Source organism: Triturus cristatus, chromosome 10 (genome assembly GCF_964204655.1).
Source record: "Triturus cristatus chromosome 10, aTriCri1.1, whole genome shotgun sequence".
Classification (NCBI taxonomy): Eukaryota; Metazoa; Chordata; class Amphibia; order Caudata; family Salamandridae; genus Triturus; species Triturus cristatus.
This window is the reverse complement of record NC_140593.1, coordinates 506,977,046-507,002,363: the sequence shown is the minus strand read 5'-3', so window position 1 is coordinate 507,002,363 and position 25,318 is coordinate 506,977,046. Positions and strand designations below refer to the sequence as shown.

At 44.0% G+C, this 25,318-nt stretch overlaps 1 protein-coding gene across 2 annotated transcripts in view; it reads left to right on the top strand.

The window, feature by feature from the left end:
- Window positions 1–25,318, top strand: part of UBE3C (ubiquitin protein ligase E3C) — a 992,333-nt gene that overhangs the window by 533,435 nt on the left and 433,580 nt on the right. For both annotated transcript variants that reach the window (XM_085631966.1, XM_085631967.1), the window contains exon 15: window positions 20,066–20,170. In XM_085631966.1, the coding sequence (XP_085488092.1) occupies window positions 20,066–20,170 (105 nt within the window). The remainder of the gene's footprint in view (window positions 1–20,065; window positions 20,171–25,318) is intronic.

Here is a 25,318-nt window from a genome sequence, read left to right as displayed (position 1 = left end):
TCCCGCTGCCAGTATTTTCCTTTTATGCCCGAGAGGCATAATCACCCACGCACGTAGTTGCTAACCTTCGTCCGGGTCCCCGGAACGAGGGGATGCCGGTTGTTCTGACATGGGTGCCTTTGCCTGGGGAAGCAATTCACATACCACGGAACATTGCTGTGAAGTCAACAGCGAAGTGGTTTTGGCTATAAAGGGATAGTGCGAACTTTAGTGCACCGCATTTTCCTCCCTTTCGCCCTAGAGCAATAGGAAACATTCTAAAGCTGAGATTGACTGGTCACTCCTCCAGGATTACAGAAAAGAGGTGCAGATATTCCCGGACTGCTGCTGCCGGGCTCCTCGTAAGTGTGTTGTGTGCCTGACTAGTTTATTGTTACGAGTGTGAAGTTAGTGTAATTGCATTTCACGCTTGTGTTCCTTCTTGTCTCCCATATTGTAGTGCATACATGCTAGAGGGAACAGAGCTCAGACCAGCCGCAGGCCAGACGCCCTTCCGACAGTTGCCTTTGTTATTTTGTCCCCTTCCCTTTTTTTCCCGGGGTGCTGAGTTCCATAGTTGCGTTCAAGTGCACTGTGGGGTTTATCATTTCGGAGAGTTGGGAGGCTCCTCAGCGCGCCGTCGTTCCCGCTGGCTGCTGAGAAAAGGTTAGTAGCGTTCAGTTCAGTCGCAGACCACTAACACCCTGACATTAGGTCCCTCTGAGAACTTTTGGCTTTGCTAGTGCTTTTTAAAACTGCTTGGGGATTTTTAACTTTATCCAAAATAATCCAGGACTGCAATTAGAATAGCAAATAAGCCCCCTGTGCTGTTTTAGGGAACGCTGGACTTCCCCTCTAATATTCTAGGATCAAATAGAAAATAGTATAATATGCCTGGAGCCGTTCCGAATACTCCCCCGTCTCTTGTGTGAACTGCCCACCTGGTGATCAAAAAGTCAGTGCTGCTGCCCCCATGTGTTCTTTCTTAATATTGCACTTCTCCAAATATTCTAGGATTGAATGAAAAATAGTATATTGTACCTGAAGCCTTTCAAACTATTCTAGTTTGTCTGGTATTTACTGCACAACAGGGTCAGCTTCTTATGCTACTGCTCCTCTTTCGTGTTCTTTCACAATGTCAGATGTAGGATTTGTATTCATTAACAGCGCCTACCTCCCAAGTGCCAATGATCATTTTCCACAGTGACTTCAACATGTGCTCTGCAAAAACCAATGTTGGTGTAAAGCTAATGTATTTTGGGATGTACCTCTCCATTCACTCTTACTAAGGTTTAGTCGGGAATGGTCTGCTATGAAATATGTTTTTATTTTAAGGCGGTAGTTTATAAAGTATTTGCCTTTATTTGTTCTATTAAAAGGATTTTAAAATAATTTATATATTAATACTTTATACTTGGGCAGTAATAAGTCTGTTCATTTAGGTTGAGCATTCGAGACCTCTTGTATATACTTTAGTATATACTTATTATATGCTTGTATTTGTATATACTTTTTGGGTTCTGGAGATCAGCCCTAGGACTTGTCTGCTTCCGCTAAGGGACTTTTTTTCTGTTCAACTGCCTCTATTTAACTGTCTTCATAGAAAACGACCAGCAGAGGTCAGTAAAATACCAGAATTTCTTTATGCTGTGGGACTTTCTTTTTTTATTTTTCAGGCAACTGCCTCTATTTAACATTCTTGATAGAAAACGACCAGCAGAGGTCTGTAAAATACCAGAATCACTTTAGCATTCTGTAGATTCCAGTCCATAGAAATTGTCTTCCACGAGCATCAGTAGACAATAATATTTTTTTCAAATCTTGTATTTTCAGGCCCTGATTTTATATTAAAAACAGAGCTTTGGACTAAACCATTTCCCGCTGAAAGACAATATTTCTCTCCATGTGTTCCCATACCTGGTGTGTCACTCAGTTTGGTGCTTTATTCCTTCCATGTTAAAGAACAGTATATGTTACAGCTCCCAGGCTAATGTGCTCCACAGCTATATACATAGAAGGTCCCAAAAGCGAGGCTGAATGCATTGCAAATGCTTGTTTTTATCGAGGGGGCGGAAGGAACTGGGGAGGCTCATTCAAGTTCTGCTAACTTGTCTCGATAGGAAAGTTTTTTATGTAAAAAATCTTGTTGTTTACGGTGGAAATCCCTTGCAAGATGCATCACTTTGTTTTTAGGTCGAGCCAACAGCGCACTTGCGCTATCTGCAAGACCTGCTGTAATCATTTACACTACGTTTTTCCCGCCTGCATCTTGCCATAGGTTCCCTCCAGTGCCCCTCTTAATTGCTGCATCCTGATTGGTTCTGGCAGCCGATAGCTCACTTCTGTTCAGAGGAGCACCAGTCAATTACAGTCTGCCTACGGTTTCATTTTCAATCTTTTTTTTTGGGGGGGTGGGGGAATATTTTCTTATTCACTGCAGCCTTTATCAGCACTTTATATCTCAGGCGTGCGCTGCTTCCACTCACCCTCCTAACCAGAAGCCTGCGTGACTGGACAGGTCTGATCACCCCACCCAGCCCAACGCACCTTCTTGTCAGACTTGACTCCCTCTCAGTTTTCATTTCTTATTAACTGCAGCCTTTAACAGCACTTGTATATCTTAGGGACGCGCTGCTTCCACACACACCACTCCTAACCAGAAGCCTGCGTGACAGAACAGGTCTTTCCTACCTTCTGACACCATGGAGACGCACTCAAATAGAAACAGCATTTGTCCATATTTCTGTTTAAAAGTACACAAATGCAACCAGGGAAACACAATTGCTTCCTATGTATGTCTTCAGTAAAAAACAACAAGCATTTGCAATACAATAGGTCTCGCATTTGCGAGAGTTTGAGTTATTGACATTGTAAATGACAATGCCTTTTATTTACGTGTTTTGAAAACCTGCAAGCGGTGCATGCACTTTGTACTTATAGTCCTTGCTTACAAGAAGCAAGGCTGGTAGTAAAAGGGGTGCAGTTACTGCCAGCCTTGCTTCTTGTAAGCAAGGACAATAAGTACAAAGCGTGTGTTTACGCACCACTTGCAGGTTTTCAAAACACATAAAAGGCATTGCCCTTTACAATGCCAAGAACTCAAAACTCTCAAGACCTATTGCATTGCAAATGTTTGTTATGTATCGTTTCCTTCTGTGATCCCAGCTCCCAGCTATGGCTCAAACTTCAGCTGCGGGAGTATGCGATGCTGACTGGGCGGGCAGGCATGAGCAGCATTGCACAACGTAGCGTAGTGTAAGGGAGGAGATGAAAAGTAGAGAGTAAGCAACATAAGTGAGGTAAAGAGAGGGTAGGAACAGATGAGGTATAGAGAGACAAAGGGGCACTATAGAGAGACAAAGGTGAAGTAGAGAAAGGGGTGAGGTTGATACAGTACTTGAAAAAAGGGTGAGATAAGAGTGGTAGTATACAAAGGTAGAAAGATTTATAAATAGAGGCAGAGAATAAGGTGAGGTAGAGAGGGTGAGCCGAAGTAGAGAAGCTCCTACAGTGAGATGAGAGAAAGCAGGATTAAGATTGGTGGATTACTATAAACGAGGTTGTGAGGTAATGAGAGATGCTAGGTAGTCAGACAAATGAGGCAGAGAGAAAGGTGAAATAGAGGAGTGAGAGAGATGGAGAGGTGTAGTACAATGAGCTATTGTTTGAGATGATGTAGATGAAGGAGACATAAGGAGGTGCGATGAAAACAGAACAGTGAGTGGCACAGATAGAGGTGTGAGGTAGATAGAGTTTCAATATAGAGATGGAGGATGTAGGATGAAACAGGTGAGGTCAAGAGGAAGCGGGTGGAGTAGCTAGTGTATTGAAAAGGAGTTAAGATAGGATAAAGGAATTGGAGATGGTGGTTAGAGCAGAGAGATGTAGAGATAAGTACAGAGATGGATCGATGGGTGAGGTCGATGTGGGAAGGAAAGGAATGCACGGCAGAAAAAGAGGTGAGGCCGAGAAAGGGAGATGGAGGGTGGCAAAGAGTGATGACATACAGGTAGTCACAGAAATAGGTATCTACAAAGGTGAGGTAGAGAAAAGGGTGGGGGTTTAATTTATAAGTGAGGTAAAGAGATATTGACGTGTAGTTCCTACCAATCCGTACCACCTGCACATTGTTTGAACAACATAAACTAAGGGCTGGGTGTCAAGACTGATTCCAGACAACCCTGCAGGATATGTTGGCCAGTAGACCAGGTAGCTCACAGTGCCACCATAAGCCCCCTAACCTTACCAGGGAGTGTATGGACTCTGGCAACCACGGAACATGACAACCCTGATCACTCGGGGATCGTGGAAACAGTTCAGAATCTTTCACTCGGTCACTCGTGCTTGCTTTTTCTCAGAGAAGTATACAGAATACACAGTGGGATGTTTTCAATATATTTATTGAACCAACATTATTCAGTGATTATGAGACAGAAGCAAATAAAGGAGATTACAAGCACCGAAAGAGAGACCAGTAGATAAGTTTCTATCATGGTGCTGAAGCAATGAATATGTGCAGACATATATGCAAAATATGTTAAACTAACATACTCCTACGATGCGTCCCAAGGGACGATCCAACCCAATTACCTTATAAGAGAGAGTCAAGTACCACGTCTTGGTTTCGAGTTGGACACCCCTCACGGAATGTCAGACCAGTGCATGGTGATTTCTCAGCATGCAAAGACCTTCAGTGTCAGCAGTAGTGCCTCGTCTCCCAATCAATCGGGATGCCTATTATTTATTGTAAAAAGCAGCCTTTGCGACGTACATGCTAGATTAGTGATATTATGAATATGTAGATATTGCTGTCGCCCCATGGATGTAGCTAGGACGACTTTTATACCTAGTGCGTAGAGAGGCCTCTTACATGATGTTAAAGGCATCGTGATAATGTTGTGCGAAGCTGGATGTGTAAACAAAGTAGTTTCAGAGAAACAAATCCAACATTGTTGTGCATGGAAATGTGTGCAAAAGTTCATCTCTGAAATGTTATTTTCTAGGACTATGTAAGAAATAAGCTGCTTCGCTACATTGGCCTAACTTGGAAATATAACACCCACTCCTCATCCTAAGGGTCGATATATAAAAGCTATCTAGAAAGCCAGCATATCATAAAATTCAACAAAAGGTAAAAACCACTCTGAACATTGTCTAAAAGCAAGCTTCCCTTTAAAATATTCATAAAAAGCCTTAAAGTGATTGTACTGTTTGAAATCTTAAGTTCTCCAAAAGCCATGGTGCCAAAAAACAAAAATAAATAAAACAAAAACTGTTTTGGACAAATTTGGTTTATAAAAACAAGCCGAATTGTTCCCATACAGACAAAGGCCAATTATTGAATGTGTTTCAATTGGCAGCCACAACATTGCTATTGTCTATAACTGCAGACGACGATCCCAGAGGCTGATCAAAGCAGATTTATGGAGCAAAGATGATTCCATCCAATTCCCACTAGGAGCCGAAGCATCCCAGGGTGGCTCAAGAAATGCATTCATCAGCAATGGAAGACTAGGTACAACAATACTCACGGGCCATTAACAGGTCCAGCAGTACATCAATGTCCAATAGCACTTCAATTGTGATCCTAGGCATATGTCCAATACGCATTTGTGGCTGCAAAGCAGGCAGTAGAATACAGGTTGTATGCAGTTAAGCCAAACAGGCCTGAAGGACACGAACCATTGTTCGTCCAGTTGTCGAAGTGTGACAAACGTGTGAACCATGTGGTCACAGCATCGTAGCACAAGCAGTGCTGTCTCCATTCCGAATAAAACTGGGACGTCCACTGCGGAGTAGGAAGAAATAAAATCAGGATTCCCGCCAAAAGTAGTAGGGCAAGTGGGAGCCCTCAAAAAACGCTTCCCAGCATGGAGTGTATAATTGATGGAATAACTCTGAAAGGTGCTAACCAGTCCAGAGGTGATACATTTTAAAACGTGCACTATTCCTTTAGTATCAGAAATGTTACAGATACGATGGACTAGCTCCCCAAAATGCAGCGGGAAGTTAGTGTGTAGTGTAGTGTCTGTATCTTAGACAAGGACCTTGAAACTTGGCGATCAAACATCTCTATGGCCGAAGTTAAGGCCACATCCTGTTGAAAAAGCATGGCTTTCAGTCGGCTAAGAGAATCAAAGAGTATGTTGGAAACATTTAGCTTGTTTCCGGTTCAGGGAAGACATGGCTTGGCAGTTCGGGCTGGACTGTTCCCATGAGGCATAGGGTCAGACTGATTTGCATATGGCCATGTCTGAACTGGGGTGGCAGAGTGGGCTAAAGAACGGTGATGGATTAAACCCAGATCAGTTGACTGGGGGTGAGTGCTTGCAATGTTCAACACTCCGTTCATCATTCCATTTGGTTTTGCTTTGTTCGCCATAAGTTGGCAGGGTATGCTCAGACGTGAGTCCCTTGCTCACTTTGCCACTGGATTCAAGCAAGCCTGGCTGAAGACGGCTGAAATGCCAGAAACCGGTCCTAGGAAGCTTGTTTCCGGTCCAGGGAAGACATGGCTTGGCAGTTCGGGCTGGACTGTTCCCATGAGGCACAGGGTCAGACTGATTTGCATATGGCCATGTCTGAACTGGGGTGGCAGAGTGCGCTAAAGAACGGTGATGGATTAAACCCAGATCAGTTGACTGGGGGTGAGTGCTTGCAACGTTCAACACTCCGTCCATCATTCCCTTTGGTTTTGCAGTGTTGATGTAACACCATGGCACGTGGCCAGAACTTAGTGTTTGTAACGTCCAGCTCAGTATTACGATTGATCGTATTTGTGACTGTCCGTGTTGTAAAATAGACATGTCCTGCTGAATTATGTCAATTGCCGAAGACCCAATGTTGCCCAGTGAATACATAGTGGATGATAATGTGGTCAGACATTTATCAACCACAGCCAAAGCCTGATCCAGATCATCAGAAAGAAGGGACAAGTGTTGTTTCACCTGGGAAAGTGTTGAGGTCTTTAGCCAATCTATGCATAACTTCCCAACACTATATGATGTCCCCACCCCTGCGTATTCTGTTTGTACATAGCATAGGTCAGGCCTGTTGATCTTAAACCCACCAAGTTACAGAGGAATCTAGACTGACATTTATTTGTGTCTGGGGACCAAACAAACCAACCCTGCTCATCGGGTCTGATGTATTGTGGGATCCATTGTGGAGCATGGCATCTAACCTCACTATACTTTGTGTATTGTTGCCAATGTTCAAAACATGAAAATGTGGGAATGCGAAGTATGTTAAAATCTTTTGCCTTAGCTAAACCAAGACAGGAAGTCTGTTGCATTGTTTTATTGAGGAAAATCATTTGATGTGGTATGAAGCATGATCTAAATACGGCCTCTTGTCCCAAAACCTGCCAATCTGTTGTTCCCCAGACAGATTTTGTGTCTATTGTGTCTTTCCAAAAGTTGAAACCCTATATAAACAGTTGGGAAATAAAGGAAGCAGAGTAAATCAGCTTGGTGTTCGTGAGCATATTCTTCTTTGCCGATGTAGGTGTGTCCTGTAGTAATAAGAGGTTGGGTTGGATGTGCTGAAACCAGAAAAATATGAAAATCTTTGTGCAAATGTCTTTGAACTACCTTTCGGTGGTGTTGGTCTGTGTTCCCATTGGGTGTAATTATAGGCTGCACATGGGATACTAGCTTTGTGTAAAAAAATGGTGAGCATAATGTTGATAACCGAACATGTTGCCAAAATTAGATGTACCATCATACAATTCGGGCTGGACTGTTCCCATGAGGCACAGGGTCAGACTGATTTGCATATGGCCATGTCTGAACTGGGGTGGCAGAGTGGGCTAAAGAACGGTGATGGATTAAACCTAGATCAGTTGACTGGGGGTGAGTGCTTGCAATGTTCAACACTCCGTCCATCATTTCCTTTGGTTTTTGCTTTGTTCGCCATAAGTTGGCAGGGTATGCTCAGACGTGAGTCCCTTGCTCACTTTGCCACTGGGTTCAAGCAAGCCTGGCTGAAGACGGCTGAAATGCCAGAAACCGGTCCTAGGAAGCTTGTTCCCGGTCCAGGGAAGACATGGCTTGGCAGTTCGGGCTGGACTGTTCCCATGAGGCACAGGGTCAGACTGATTTGCATATGGCCATATCTGAACTGGGGTGGCAGAGTGGGCTAAAGAACGGTGATGGATTAAACCCAGATCAGTTGACTGGGGGTGAGTGCTTGCAATGTTCAACACTCAGTCCATCATTTCCTTTGGTTTTTGCACCATCATACAATTCGTCATTAAAAAATGCAGCTGATTGCTCTAGGTCTGAAAGCAAATAATGCACTGTTTCAATGTCTCAATCATCAGAGAATGTACTAGAGGTGATGGTATCATTTAAACAAATATGGAATTTGCAAAAGTTCAGTAGCATCATACGATACCCTGTCCCATATTATTCCAGCAGGAAGTAGAACTGCTGAAATGTTCACAAGTGACAGGTCCTTCAGTTCACGGTGCAACGATGTATGTGGTTTTAGTACCAAGTTCTAATGTTGGACTGCAGACCGTTCTGGGCGATAATGTCCATTCAGAAGTAGAAAAAAGACAGTTACCAAACCAATCTATAGTACCAGGAAAAGTAATCCAATTGTAACCCAGAGATGTGTCCAGGGAGCAACAAGGTATGTCTTTTTTAACCAAAGAGAATAAACTCCATTAAACTTTACTCCACTTTATGCCACTCTATGACACTACTCCACTATACGATGCTCTGCGCAGCTCCCTCTATGCCACTCTTCTCCACTATATTCTATGACACACGACTTCACTCCTCCAATCTACACCACTCAATGTCACTCCACTCTGTGCCATTCCTCTGGACGACACTCTGTCCATTCTGCTCTACAATGCTCTACTCTGCCATTCTGCTGTGCTACACTACTCTATGTCACTCCATGACAATCTACTTCGCTCTACAACATTCTACTCCACTCTATGCAGCACACTCTGTGCCACTCCATGACACTATATGCCACTCCACAACCCTTTACTCCACTGCACGCCCTTCCACTTTATGACATAGTACTCCCTCCACAAAATTTGCCACTCCACTCCACGCTACTTAAGTCTACACCTCTTAAAGATTCTGTATGCCACTCCATAACACTCCACGCCTCTCCACAGTACTTTGCAACACCCCACTCCACGCCACTCTCTTTTATGCCAGTAACATTTCGCCATTCTGAACAGCGGCCACGCTGGTGTACAACATGGCTAAATCATATTGGCAAAGCCAATAGTTCCTTCATAGGCGAGACCTATTGGCTTTGCAAGTGCTTGTTTTAACTTTTTTTTGGGGGGGGGGGGGGGAGGCAGAGGATGTAGCCTTACGGTTAGAGCGGTCGATCTCCAAGCTGGGGAACTGGGTTTGAGTTGCGGCAAGGACTCTCAACATCCTGTGATTCTGGGCAAATCACTTAATCTCCCCGTGCCTAATGAAAAAAAATGAATGTGTCTCTCTGTAACGAAACTGGTGCTCAAGTAAAGCACTCTGATACCCGATGTCTCAGGTCTAGTTCCCGCTATATAAAACAAACAAAAAATGCTTGCCTGTTTATTTATCCTCTTTTTAAGTCGAGCCTAGGCAGCACATGCGCTGTCTCTTCGAGATATGCTGTATTCATTCTGTGGGCTTACTGCCCGCCCATTGGCTTTCTTATTGGTAACTTGGACTGTCCTTCAAAAAGACTTGCTTTCTAGCGGGTAATCCTTCTTTGTCCCTCCTTTTTGTTGTTTTTTAACGCCTAGGCAGCAGCGCCGAACTACTGCTATCGGTCCACTTTGGTGCATATCGCTCAGTGTCTTGGACTATTTTTTTCTTTATTTGCTGTGGGTTCCCGCTGGCATGTCTGAGGAGCGAACACGGTGCTTCATCTCAGCCCCGCACCACCCTGCCAAAGTGAACCTTCCTTTTGTTTTTCCACAGCGAACATGGTGCTTCATCTCAGCTCCTGCACTGCTCTGCAGAAGTCAGCATGGGTAATCTAGTTTTCTCATCATATTGCTGTGCTGTCCGGTATTGCGCGCTGTTGCCCCACCCCCTCTCGATTTGCAGCTGAACCCGTTACCCACCCCCTCCCCCCTCCCTCATCCCTTATTCTTTGTTGTTTCTTTACTCATAGCGACATGCAAAAGCTTCAGTGCTACACTGTTTTGCATAAGAGAAATACGTCTGAGTGAGGCTTGAAATGCAGTGAGTTCACTTTGCACGCATTCACATACATAAAGAAAAGCTGTCACCACTGTACAACGGCGCCAGTGGCTTATTACAGGACCTTTATATTACCCCATATTGCAAGGATCCATGATACCAAATTTTGCTTTTCTTTCTTTCGTTATTTGAATGTAAAAAGTCTATTTTCTTCTTCCTTTCACTTCGCGAGCCTTCTCACTTGATGACAGGGCACGGCTTTGGAACACACTGCTAGAATACATTTTCCATTTTGATATATCTAGCGATGGTTGTGTGCCATGAGCGTATCGCTTCCCTTAGTACAGTGCAACATTGCTTTGTGTATTCTGTACTTCAATACGAACGCACTACAGACTATAATAGGAACAGGCCCAGTTCTGTTTTCAAAATATGGATTTATTTAATCTTCAAGGCTTTATAGACATTTTGATTTCATTTGTGCAAAGGAATATTTTCTTTTTTTCATCTGTAACCACATGCAATATCGTCGATGCAGCTTTGAAGCGAGTGCATAGTCAGAGCTTCAGACTTTGGAACCTGGGCCGAGTCTCTGAGTCGGCTCAACAGCCTGTGATTCTGGGCAAATCACTTAATCTCCCCGTGCCTAAAAAAGGAATCTGACTTTGCGTAATATAACTGGTGCTCAGATAAAACAATCCAATACTTTCGGGTCGAGCTTGCTGTATATAAAATTGCAAAAAAGAAAAGGGGGGCTCCAGTCTTTCACACCGTGAGCAAATTTTCTGTACCTTTGCATGTACACGTAATGAATGGCCTGTGCTGCTTGGAACGTGGTATTGTATTATTGTACTTATATACCACCTTTATAAGGCATTGAATCACTTTAAAAATGTGTTGGTTGAGAGTTGCAGAGGGTGTTTTACGTACAGGGCATTGTGTAAGGCTGAATGATGATTGTGCAGATGGATTCCCAATATCAAACTTTATCACTTACTAGGGATACACAATATGCTTCTTGAAAAATTGCTGAGAAAACTATGTAGCATGATGTACCACCACAGAAACGTGGCTGAAAAAACACCCATCCTGTAACCCAGCACAGTGTGAAATGTCTGTTTGTTAAGATGGATTTATAAACAAATCATGTATTCTGCATTGTGTTGTAGGAAAATTTGTTTTAGAAATCTGAGGTTCACAGTAAATTATTCTTTTAATGTGTACCCTGTCACCCCCATCTTATATCTAGTATTTATAAAGCGCAAACTACTGACCCTGAACGGTCTCAAGGGGCTGGGGGCCGTCAGGGAGATTAAGTGAGCTATTGCCCAGAGTCACATGGTGCCGAGCTGATCTGGCGCCGGGGACCGAGCCGTGAGCCCTTCGCTCCGGGGTCAGCTGCCCTGGCCGCTGCGCCACACCTCTCCCTCCCACCTCTCCCCCTTCCCAAAGCAACTGTCCGGTTTCAAGTTGATTTCTTTACCCTATGGTGTTAAGTGGATCAATTAATACAAATTAAGGAAGGTATTCGAATAATAACATTACCATAATCACAAGCATCATTCAATCAGTCTCAAGTTCAGACTACAAGTTGTTAAAAAATAACACTTAAATTAGGTACTTCTCCATGCAGTGCTAAAATGTGCCTACTAGGGTCAAAGCTTCCACGTTAAAGAACAGTAGATGTCGTAGTACCCAGGATAATGTGCTGCATGGCTAAATACTTGTAAGGTTCCAAAGGCGAGACCTATTGGCTATGCCAATTATTGTTAAAATGAGTGCTGAGTCAGTAAACAGCAGGCCGGTACTGCTCTTGACCAGTGGGCCGCATGTAAAGGTCAGGAGGGCCACACCAATACTATATATAGCAGGTCAGAAAATGTTAAGGCATTTGTCATTACTTCCTCTTTAAACCCTTCTCCACAGTACAACAATATCACTACATAAGCAATGCACACCATGTCCATTGAGAAGAAATTCACGCTGCAAAAGAAAGCATTTACCAGCTTGTAATAACAGTTTGCAGCTCAAAGCTCTTCTAGATTCACATGTGGCCCTCCCTCTTTAGGCTGATAGAGGTAAGTACAAAAAAAGAACATTTAAAATGGAAGCCTACAGTGTGCAATGTACTGGGATGTTGTTAACTAATGGCTGGCATCATAGTGAGTTGTACTGACTATTGTCACAGGTAAGCAACTGATTTGCTCTTGTATACCTTATTAGAGTTCTGCTGGTGATAAGGTTCCTTTTATCTATAGACCAATTAGAAACGTAAAACATGTATTGCAGAGCCAATAGGCCTGACTATTTTGAGTGAGTGTACCTTTTCAGTGATTGGCAAGTTTGTGTGTGTTGATGGCTGAGAATTATTTAACAGTTGGATGGGTGACTGAGTGCATAGATGTATGGTTGAGTAAGTTAGTGCAAGGGTGGGATACAGGTTACACTGTCACATGTGCCAAGACCACAGACTGTAGAAGTGGTAATGTTTGTTAAAGAAATGTCAAGATATACCAATATGCCAATGCACTGCTAGATATCCATCATTCTTTTGCTGACCATGCCACCCCAGTTTAGACCTGGCTATATGCAAATCAGTCTTGACCCTGTGCCTCATGGGAACAGTCCAGCCCGAACTGCCAAGCCAGGTCCTCCCTGGACCGGAAACAAGCATCCTAGGACCGGTTTCGGGGTTTCACCCCTCTTCAGCCAGGATAGCTTGATTCCAGTGGCACAGTGAGCCCAGGACTCACGTCTGAGCATACCTGGCGCACTTAGGGCGAGAAATCAAAAAGACACAATTGATGGACGGAATGCAGAACAAATCAAAACATTCACCCCCAGTCAAGAGATCTGGGTTAATTCCATCATTCTTTTGCTCACCATGCCACACCAGTTTAGACCTGGCTATATGCAAATCAGTCTTGACCCTGTGCCTCCTGGGAACAGTCCAGCCCGAACTGCCAAGCCAGGTCCTCCCTGGACCGGAAACAAGCATCCTATGATCGGTTTCGGGGTTTCACCCCTCTTCAGCCAGGATAGCTTGATTCCAGTGGTACAGTGAGCTCAGGAAGGGAGGACCTGGCTTGGCAGTCCGGGCTGGACTGTTCCCATGAGGCACAAGGTCAAGACTGATTTGCATATGGCCAGGTCTAAACTGGGGTGGCATGGTGAGCAAAAGAATGATGGATTTAACCCAGATCGCTTGACTGGGGGTGAATGTTTTGATTTGTTCTGCATTCCGTCCATCAATTGTGTGTCTGTTGCTTTCTCGCCCAATCACAAGGCAGCAAGTATAGTGTGAGATCGATGTATCTTGGTTGTCCTACAGTGTTTCTGGTGAGGTTAGCAGGATGTTATGGACATTGATACATACTTGCACAAACCATCATAAAAGTAAATGGATAAGGGCAAAAACAATTAGTATCTTGTCACCATCTTTGTGTACAGAAAAAGTAGTTTGCACTTGCTTTATAGTAAGAAGCTTAATTCCTGCAAGAAAGAAGCACAAAACAAGCCCACACTCTGCAGCCTGAAGTAAAATACGGCCTTCCTTGAACAGAAGCTGAAACCAAGCTTAGAGTTGATAGAAGGGGAAGCAGTAACACTATTCAATTGATGCTTTCTTTGGTGTTTTTTAAATTAGCAAACATTTCACAGTGGTCATAAACTCGAAACCACTGAAGCAGATGCAAAAGTTTGTCGCTTAATTTCAGTAAGGCAGGAGCCACGTTGTGCTGTCTGAGAGTGATGGTGCATGGCCGCTTCTGGTTTGTTTTCTCTTTGAGATTGAGATTACGTGACCCAAAGATGGTGTCTGAAGTCTCCTGCAATTGCAGCTTTTTAGGTCTTGCCTAGCGTTGCTGCGCACATGCGCAGCTCGCTCGGCGAGATTTAATACTGATGAGTAGTTTCTGTAAAGGGCTTGAAGCCCCGCCCCTTATTCCCATTGGCTTGCGTCACCGTTTATGTTAAACGGTGCACCGCCATTGGGAATAAGCTTTCCAGGGTGCCTCCTTTTCCCTTTTTTGACCGCCCACCCGGACTGGCTCTCCTGCATTATGGCCGTCGTGACGAAGTTTCTTATCAGAGGCTCCGTCACGCTGCCTTCATGCCTGGAGCACACGCCAGTCCGGCTCTCTCATTGGGCGTGTAGTGACGATCACGCTGCCTTCACGCCTGAAGTAAACACGGGCAGTTGCCAGACAAATCACTCGCAGAGCGGCAACCCGTTATCAGATGGTAGGGCGGCGTGGGGACCTGCCATCTCATCGGCTCCCTCGTGTAGTCCCCTCCCATGCTCCCGCCTCTGCCTGTCCCTGGCATGGGATGGGCCGCAGCTGGGGCGCTTTGCAGAACAGACACAAACTTTTAACTCGGGACTTAGTTCGAGTTTTCTTCCCGTGCGTCTTGTTTTATTTGCAGCGTATTCGCTTTCACGGCCGCTTTGTTAGAGGGAGGCTTTCCCTTTCATCGAACATAGGAGGAAAAAAGGTTGAGTCAGCCATCAAAATTCGAAGATGTGAGCTGAAAAGCTTTTAGATGGTTACTCAACTCTTAGACCTATCTTATCGAACAGGAAACCAGCTGGCTTGTGCGATTCTTTAGTGTCAGTAGCTGGTGTGAGGGGGGCCGAGGATGACGCATCTCCAGAAGGATTCGCTGAATGCCCGATTGCCTTAATCTCCCACTAGTGCACTCTGGGCTAACCAGCGCTTCATGGCGCTGTGAGGCATGCTGCACTGGGCCATGATTGGGGATTCTTGCTACAGGGCCATGTGTGTCATATTCCAAGATGGTCTGTGTGCAGTGCCCACGGTAGCAAGCAGCTGTGCGTCCTTGGTGTGCATGGGGACCAGTGGTGCAGGGTGGGTGCCCTGGCGAGGAGTATTGTGTTATGCAGAGTAGCAAGGTGGCAATGGAGTAGCCGGAGTACACTTCCTTGTATCAAAGGTGCTCTACAAGCTCTTTACGGGGATGAGTGGGGAAGGGGCCCTGACGCAGTTGCCCATCCGAATCGCTCCACTGAGAGCCCCTATGTCCTCTATATCGGCTACTGCAGTTCCACGGAGACAGGATCAGGTGTCTTTTGGGAAGAGGCTCTCGGCAACAGGTTAACGTTCTCAGTGAAGCGCATCTCTGCCACCCGAGACACTAAGAACACTTCTAAAGTGCGATTGCAAAATACACTCCGACACCACCACTGAAAACCTCTGGACGGTTTCCCAACACAGAAACATCACACCGTCCGAGTCTGCATTTACTGTCCGCAACCGCCCAAGGACGGGACACTCAACAATGGGGCTTACTGTCCACGTGTGGAGCACGTGAGGGTGCATGCACAAGAGTGTGTCGGCTTAGGATGCGCTCCCTACCTCGGCCAAGACATGGCGTTCTCAGCTCAGACTACTGCAAGGTGCTCTTAAACCCCTTCTTGAGCCATGCTAGAGCATGCATACGTTATGTGGGTGATGGGGATGAGGGGGGCAGAGATATAAAATGCACACCCCAAAACACTTGACTTCAGTTTCTTTGGTAATGACAAAGTACGTGCCCCTCCGCACTCTCTCCCATCTCAGGTATTCAGACCGTTTGAGTTTTTGTGTGAGTGCGTGCGACATTATTTTGGTGTGGAAATGTCTCACGGAGCAAATGTCCTGGTTACTCTGTATAATCCTATTTCTTTTTTCAACCCTTTGCCCCAGGATGCTCTCGCCTCAGTGTGCCAGTGACCCCGAATGATCCGCACCTGGGTGAACCCTGTGTCTCCATGTTGCTGATCCCGCGTACCAGAGTCTCTGAGAGCTTCTGCCTCGGGTATTTGTGTGATCCGTATCTCAGCATGTGTGCGCCTCTACTCAGTGTGACAGTGTCTGGTGTGTCGGCTAGTCTGCCAGACCCAAAGCTTCAGTGTGCCTGTGACTGTGTGCCTGCGTGTGTGATCACGTGCTTCGGTGCACCCGTGTGCCTCTATGTATTAGTGTGTCTGTCGCACGGGGTGCATGTGTTTACATGTATGCCCGTTTGTAGTGCGGTTTCTATGTATGTCTGCATGCGTGAATGGATGTGTAATCTAGCATCAGTGAGTGTGTGAGAACGACAGAAAGCGTGCGCGTTTTGTTGTGTGACACGCGTGGGGGCAGGAGCATGAGGGGAACAGACGGGACAAATCCAGTTGAGTTGCCTCAAGATGCAATGGAACCCCGTCCTCCTCTCATGGGAAGACATGCTGCTTTTATTTAATATTCGGTGGCGAGTGTGCTAACATTACCCTGGCGCTTTCCATAGTGCACGTCTTTTAACAAGCATTTGCAATGCAATAGGTCTCGCATTTACGCAAGTTTGACCTATTGACATTGTAAATAACAATGCCTTTTATTTTTGTTTTCTTTTTAAAAACATAAATAAAAGGCATTATTATTTACAATGCCAATAGCTTAAACTCGCGTAACTGTGAGACCTATTGCATTGCAAATGCTTCCCGACTTACCTGCTTAGCACCTCCAGGCGAGGGAGACCGGACCGCTGACGTTTCCGCAGGGTGATTTGGAGATGCCGCACTCTGCCGGGCTCGGTTCGGCCATCACTGAAGTTTACGTGTGTAGGGTTGGGGTGTCGCTCTGTCCGTCCAGCAGCTCATGGTGCGGGGACAGCCTTCAGTAGCACCAGAGCCCTTCCCAGCAGCGCAGGCCCGACTTCCCTGCTTAGCACCTCCAGGCGATGGAGACCGGACCGCTGACGTTTCAGCAGGGTGGCGGCCTCCTGCTGGCTGGGACACATGTTGAGCAGTAAGCGCTTGGAAGTCGCGCTGCTCGGAGCCAGGTGTGCTGGGTGTCCGCTCAGACTGTTCAAAAGTGACACTTTCCATCCCAGCTCATGTCAGGTCATAAAACCAGCATCGTTTGGTCTTGTGAAGCACATCTTTGGGCCGTGTCACATCTTGATAGTGTAAAACGTGTTGTTGTAAAAATGAGTTTTTATGGATCAGGCAAAACTTTTGAGCTCTGTGTGAGTGAAACTCTTTCCTGCCTGTTATTGCCTTTGCCATTAGGAACTATGAAATGCGTGTGCATTCACGTTATTTTGTGTAAACTCTTTTTTATGTTGATGTTAGTTGTAAGGCTACACATGGGATGTTGCATATTGGTTTCTGTGGTGACATTGACAATGGAGTCAGAGGTGGGCTAGTCATCAAGGAGGGAGAGTCCTGCCCTGGCTGGCTTTTCTTGACTCTAAACGCTAAACAGCTGAGCCCTCAACATTTTTTTTTGATTCAAAATTGTCACATTAACTATGAGACTCTCCAACATTCTAAAAGTGTATATATTTAACATATTAAAAATATTGTACTTTATTTAATTAGATTGCATTGCTGCATCGCGTGGCGTTTATCAGAAATGTTGGTTTCTAAGCATCAGTTTGGAAACTTTCACACTCTACCAGCCCCCTGGCCTGACAACGGTGCTATTAGTGAAGCAAAAGGAAAGTCTGTTGTCATTTGTACTGTACATGTCGCTGAGGTTGTTACTATAGAAGGAGCAACATTAAAGTTAATTAAAATATACAAGAGGATTTTGTACAGTGGTCATCTTAAACTGGTATATTTTTAGGTGCTCTCGATTTTGATGATAAAGGAAGTATAGTGTCAGAACTGCCTGGGCTCACACAATTTGGACATGCGTGGAAGCCTGAATTGAACCCAGGTTTCCTTCCTTAATGTTATGCAAGTCCTCCTATAGATAGAGGGAAATGGGGCTTAGCCAATGAGACAAGTGTGTGAGGCAGAAGCCACTTGGCACATGAAGGCTTGGCTCATTTTTAGCTCGAGGTTCTAAGAGGACCTTGAGCCAGAGCCATCAGCTTGCTCGAGATTTCAATGGTTCTCCCATCTCCAAAGGAAATGCTGATGCAACCTAAACTACATAATTTTTTTTTTCTAATTTGCAACGTCCTGCTTTTATTTGCTAACCATATTCCTGAACACCTGAAAGTGGCCTGTGGTGATATTGGCATGTCCTACAAATCTGGTCCTCCCTAACTTTAGCGACCTAAACATGTTGCACTTGCATGACCCATGGTTTGAGTACATGTGGGCGTAAACATTTCCTTTATAAACACAGAATGTAGTAGCACTCAGGCTAAGCAACAGAGAGCTTTTCACAGCTGTGTGCCTTCAGTAAGGCCTCATTGCACTTTCGTAAATGTAGTCCTTGCTCTTTCATTGCATCTGTATGTCTTTTTCCTTGTGTAGCTTCACAAAAGGCTGAGCTCCTCCTATTTCTAACTCTTTGGGTATAAGGGCCGGTTCCAAGTTCTAGATGTTTCGCAGCTGAAATTTCAAAATGCAGGAACACCGGCCTGATAATTCTGAATGGGTTTCTGCATCGTATACAATATTCACATACTCTTAGTAAGGGCCTCAGAGTACATATTAAATTACAATGCATTTTATTTATGTTTTACAACAAAAAAAAACAACACAAAAAACCAATGTCTTGTACAATGTCAATAGCTCAAAATAATGTCAGTGCGAGACCTATTGCATTGTAAATCTTACTTGAATGCATTCAATGTGCTAATATTATGAAAATATAAATTTTATTTTACAATCTAATTTAGAACCGCGGTGAAACTATAGAATTGTTGCGAAATGTTCAAGATGCAATTGTCAGATATTCTTTTTTATGACGGGCACATGCTGATGAGCTTTGTGGGGGTCAACATGGGGTAAAGGACATTGTCATTTACAACGCCATTGCTTGATTAAAGCTTCACGAAGGGGAAAAAAAAAACAATCACATATTCAATGCCAATAGCAAAACAATGTCATTGCGAGACCTATTGCATTGTAAATGCTTGTTTGTTTATCGCACAGGGCTTTGGGCTGTCATCTCGGCGACAGGCCATTCCTGGCTGTTACATGGGGAAAAGCAGTAGGCCAGGCCTCTTGGGGTCAGACTTATACTAAAATCATGTGAATTGAACTTTTCTGAAATGAACTCTTTGAATAGCGTAATAACCCGGTTATGTATGGCACATATAGTTCATTTTACTATAACATATGCTTGTAGTAGTACTCAACATGAATGTATTTATTAAAATGTGAGGTTGGAGTGTCGACCTGGAACGGGGTAGGTGACTTGTGATTGACTAATGAACGTTTTTTCTGTACACTAAACCTAATTATCTAAACAAAAAAGTTAAACGAACATCAAGGGATGTGAATAATTAATGAAAAATATTACTTGAGCATTGAGAAGGAAATTGTGGTAGGATGTTTTAAAGTATCCGAAGAGGCAAATGCATGATCTGATTGGTCGTATGTGAAAGTCAGGCATATTTACAATCCAGGCCAGAGGGAATGAATGGGTAATTCTGAAAATTATTTGTTTACTAAACTCTAAGATAATATAGCTATATTCCATGTTTTCCTTTTTACGGTTTATGGAAAAAGAAGAGAAAGTTACGTTACCTGAGGGTGAACTATTTGTTTCTCTCAATGCATTTCAGAAGACAGAATAGAAATGCGCAAGCTGTTGCGGAAAGATAGCTAAATGTACTGAAGAAACAAAGTGACAAATTGTTTCTTATTGATGATTATGGAAGGGCTATGACTGAATCAATTGTGTTAGGAAGATTATCATGTAGAAGTCTTTATTAAGGCACTAAAATAAATGAAAAAGTGAATTGGCTGTGCAAGGTGACATTCAAGCAAGTTGCAGAATGTATGGGTACACTGACTTTGTGGCCAACCTCAAGTGGCAGATTATTCGCCTATGTTTTACTGTACTAACCTGACCTGTTGCTATGCTTCTCTTACTCTGAAACTGATACGTTAATTGTTTAGTGATTGATTGTCATTCGTCTTCAGCGGCAATGCCAGGATAGTAAAGTTTGTCTTTTCTACTTAACTGCTGTAGGTCATAACTAACTTGGTGAAAATGTTAAAGGCGCGGGACACAAGAAGGCATTTTTGTCCACCGAATCACTGGTTATCAGAACAGGAAAATATAAAAGCTGACAAGGTAAATATTATAATGTAACATAGCATGTTATCTAACTTTTTGCAGTATTTTAAAGACTTTGGAAAATCCACAAATCATAGACGGCACGGAATACCCTGTTTGCTATAGTTCAAGTTTTGAAGCAGAAAACATAGTTTAGAAAGTTGTTTTGTGTTTTGAAAATGTAAAACAAAAACAGTACACGGGGGGGGGGGAAATGCACATTGTTACATTTTTTGTTAATAACAAGGGACTGCAGATTCCTTTTGCAAAATCAGACTTTGATCAGTGAAAAATTGCATGCTTTTGGTGATCGGTCAAGCTTGATTCAATATTTTTCATTTTATTTGTGATTGTTTTCTACAACGCTCATGCAAGTCTTATTGTTTTAGAATGCTAGAGAAGGGACAGGGATTACAACAGAGAAACCACACAAAAGGGATGATAATAGTTAAGTAGGGAGCTGTGCTAAATGCTTGAATAACCTTCCACCAAAAGCTTGAGAGAACAGAATGTGAACGTATAAACTGTTTTGGGAGTTTGATCTTCGCTATGTGTCATTTAGTGTGGTATTATATTCGTTAGTCTGCTGCCCAACCGAGCCTGGTTTTGTCTATAAAGATACTGTTTCAAATTCGGCCATCTACTTAACTAGTTGCTAGTAGAGCATTTGCAACTGAAGGGTGTGATGTTTAAAGGCCGTTTTTTAAATAGATACAAATAGAAAAAAATACATTTGTGATGAGTTTATTTTCTTATGAAAACACATTAGGTGATGTATGTTGGATCTTTTTGTTGTACTTAATTTTCACATGAACAAAATGCTTTTAGTTAATTTAGGAGTTAACAAAATCATCACTAAAACTAATCATGGCCAATTCATGCATTAAGCTTTGTGAGGAAAGGTTATTTATTGTAAGAAGTTGGCAAAACCATTTTGTGTAACATCTGTTACTGTGGTACCTACATGCGATTTGCTGTCAATGCATTTATATTTTTTTGCACCAGGCCATGTTTAACATTTTGAAAGGAAAAACTACCCGTGTTCTTTTTAAATAGACTTGGGCCCTCCGAAACAAAGAATCTATTCTCTAAAAGTGGTCACAAATTGTGCACCAATATTTTACAGTACCATTTTTGATTTTGCTAACCAAGCTATGTACTAATAGGTCGGTTGACATAATACAGAAACATAGTAGGTTGCAATTTAACCTACCTCATCGATATCCATGAGTTAGGTCACACATTGTACCCCACTATGATTGGTTACAATCACAGGCTTGGTGGCCCATGGGTCAGCAGATCAAGTCTGTGATTTTTTTGATTTTTTTTAAATAAAGCAATATTTTTTTCAAAGACAGCCCATTTCCCTAAATGGAAAACAAGATGTGTTTAAATATAAAAATGGAAAGTTTTTCAAAGATTTTTTATTAGTTAGCACTGGTCCCGTCGACCAGTGCCTACTCCTAAAATATATATTTTTAATATTCACATGGAACTCCATTCCACTTGTGTATGGGTTACCACCTCCTTTGAGGGGGTGGTGGTAAAATATTAATATTTTGCCGCTGGATTTTGGTTGCAAAACATTAATACATACATAAGGAATCCGTATTTGGAATGGGCGCCCTTAACAGGCCCCTTCTAAATACTGATTCGGAATGATTCCCATTTAACGAGGAGGAAAACCTTTTCTAAATTGTTAAATGAGTTTTGTACATTTTTAAAATAGTTTTAGCAGTTGCAGACCCACTGATTTTTACTGAATCAGAGGGTTTTGGAATGCTAAAACCATTTGTACATGAGACTGTTGGTGTTGACTTGGATACTAGCCAAAGGATTTGTGTTTCTGCTATGAGTCTATTCTTAGCCAATCAAATAAAAGTGCCATTTAAGAGCCTACACCAGACTTTGAGAGGGTTTTCTTGCTTAATATCAAAAAGAGTTGTGTACAGTGACTATAAATAGAAAAGGTAACTTATAAGCCCTATTGAGATCTCTCTTTGGACCAACACAGGGATCAACCCGGACAGAAAGCTTTGTTGACTTCAGGCACCTCCCAAACTGTGGGATTAAATTCTAACATAAGTGTCATCCAGACCAATTATATTTTTAAAAATCCTAAATTAGTCAGTTAAACAATATTCTATGCTTCACTGTACATAGGCTTTTGAAAAGATTCCCAAAACAGCCAGACTACTATTTCACCCTTGTCAATTTGCCTAATATGCGGTCTCTAAACAAAGACTGAATGTTTAAATTACTATTGTCTCTCAGGGTTGTTGTAATTGATAGTATCTAAAACTTGGTTCGCTCCTCTTTTACAGTAATATTTCCATTAAAATAGAGGCATTATTTTAGTAAAAGATTAGTGAAAATTCTGGTTCTGCATTAATTCTTTATAGAAATAGCAATTTAAAAGACGTTCCCTAAATCTGTAAATATCGCAAAACTTTGTGTGTGTGTGTGTGTGTCTGTCTGTCTGTCTGTCTGTCTGTCTCTCTCTCACCTACTGGAGGTCGCCAATTGGTAGTTATAGTTAAGACTATGTTTCCATATGAAGTGTGTTTTCTGACTTGCCTATATCCTTGGTACCATTTGATGAATCTTAATGAAATTTTCCAAAAACAGTGCCCTGGTGAATCTTGTTGTGCTTGTAAAGCTTCGGGGCAATCCGTCAAGCGGGCTGAGACAAAAAAGTGTTTTCCAATGTTAATTTCCATAGATATTTTAGAGACGACTACAACCCTACAGCTGGATGGAATGACACCAAATTTGGCAGAAAGGTAGCTGTTGGTCCTGAAAGAGCCCTTTTTGTTGTATTTGGTGTAAATCCATTGTCGTTTTTGAGATATTATTTAAAAAAAAACTTGTATATACAGGAACGCAGACCATCCACGGATCCGACAGTCCCCGTGTTGAAATCGTATTGGCTTCCAACACTTCAACCAGGTAGTGTTGGGGGGGAGGAGCCAAGATGGCGGACGGACAGGACGTCTGAGCTCCCGGCTCCGCAGCCCGTCTGCTGTTTACATGACATCCTGATCTTTAATCCTGCCTACAGCGCGAGCAAATGTAACCACGAATGCGCTGACACTTTCCGCATTCCTCCGATGTCCCCGCCGGCTTTTTTGGTCGAGGATTCATAGAGTTTGCCGACTTTGGACTTTGCCCACGCACTCTGGCCCGACCACCGCCACCGGACACCGCTTATCACGTACGGTGAGACGACCTGGGGCCGGACCGGCGCCTGGGGAAATGTGACCGGCTGTGGAGTGGGCGGCTTGGCGGAGCCTTCTTCGCGACGGAGAGAATTCCTGTATGATTGGGTCCGGGCTGGCGAACCTTCCTTTGTCATGCTACCAGCGGTCAGAGCGGTATCCGTTTTAGAGCGCCCACCACCCGCATTGCTATACAGCCGAGGGCTCTCACATCGTGTGAGCCCCGTATAGCGAGCAGTATCTCTTCTTGCCTTAAATGCTATTCCTCCGTCCAATGGAGTCACCCTCACCTCTCCGATGTGGGCTGACTGCAAAAATGGTGGCGGTGCCGGTCTACCTCGCCGGAAAGACGGAAGCCTCCATATCTTTGACGCAGGCTGCCCTGCCTACTGTCGAGCTGGAGGGTGTCCCGGCGGCGCCTTTGCATATTGCCGACATGCTGAAGCGGGGAGCAGACCTGACCTATGGTGATATCCTTCTAGCCCTGGAAGACTTGGGGGCGACACTGTGGAAAAACACTCGAGAACTGGAGCGGAAGATCGATGTCGCTATGCCATCCAGGGAACTACTGCGGTTGTCTGACCCCCCAAGGCCTCTCATTCCCTTCGAGGCGGATACAATGTGGCGACAGGGGGATACTGTGGAACGTCCTCTCCCTGGCTACAGTGTCGAGTGTTCTTTTAATGACAAAGTTGCAGATACAAAGCTCCCTTCCACTTTACAAGCTGAGACTCTGCCTCTGCAAGTGTTGCCATGGCTTCCTCAACATCGCCGGAGTGTGTGCCGTTCTGTGGGGAAAACTGTGTTGGTCACTATCGCTGTGGTGATGGTCTATGATTGGGAACTCTCGCTTCCTCTTCCTCTGCGTCTTCTGTGCCGGGAGCGGCCATCTTGCTCCTTTGTTCTGCCTGAGATACACTCCCAGCGGTGGCCATGCTTGGTGGGGTTTCAGCGTTCTGGCCAGGGCTGATGTTGCCTCCCTTGATGATCCTGCCTGACCGCCTGGCATGACCCGGACTAGAATATTTGTCTATGTATCTGATGTGCCGCATGCGTGTAATTTGCTATTGTTGATTGCGGGGTTGGATCTGTGGGGCCACTTAGGATCGGGCCAGGGCTGGGCGATTTCCTTTAGTTTGCGGTACGTATTGGCGGGCGGGGACTAGGATGGGACTGCTAATTATCTGATTTATTCGCACATTTGGAATGGAGTCTCCCCACCTGCTGCTTTGCTTGCTACTTCAGTTGTGCTGATGATACTCAGGGTGGGGGATGCTTATGGGGCTGGTGGTGACCGGGAGTATGTAAAATTTCCTCCTCCTGCCTTCTCTGGGAGTCGGAGACTGGGATGTTCTTTCCCACTCTCCAGACTCTCTTTCTCACTTGGGGTTCTTTTGGGGCGACAGGCATGCCTATTGGGGGGGGGTGGGCCGTGGCCTTCCGCTGGTATGCAGGGTGGGGGGATGGGATGTGTTCTATGTCTTTTCTTTGTCTCTATGGCCCTCTTTCTCATTCTTTCTCTCTTCTTCTTCGGTTTCTTTCTCTTCTATGTTTCTTTGTTTCTTCGGGGTCGGGGTTCAGTGTTAGTAGGGAGTTTATTGTGTTTTATCATTCTGTGGTATAGCGTTTGCTCTTAGTTCCTGGATGGTGGCCACCTGTTTCCTTACAAATGCCTTCCTATATAACGCCTCCTTCTGGGTGCTCCGTGAACGGTGATGTCTCTCCTGGTCAGTGATCAGCTTCGACTCTTTTCGTAGTTCACTACATTGTACTCGACAAAATCATAAAATTAAACCTTTTCTTATCCTGACATTATTGTTCTATGTTCTACACGGTACTTTTCACTCAGAGATTGCTTTAACGGCGCTCTGCCCAATTGTTTTTTTTTTTTTTTTTTTCTTTTTTCTTTTTCTTTTATCCTTTTCTGATATGTCATAGCGGCCGGCCC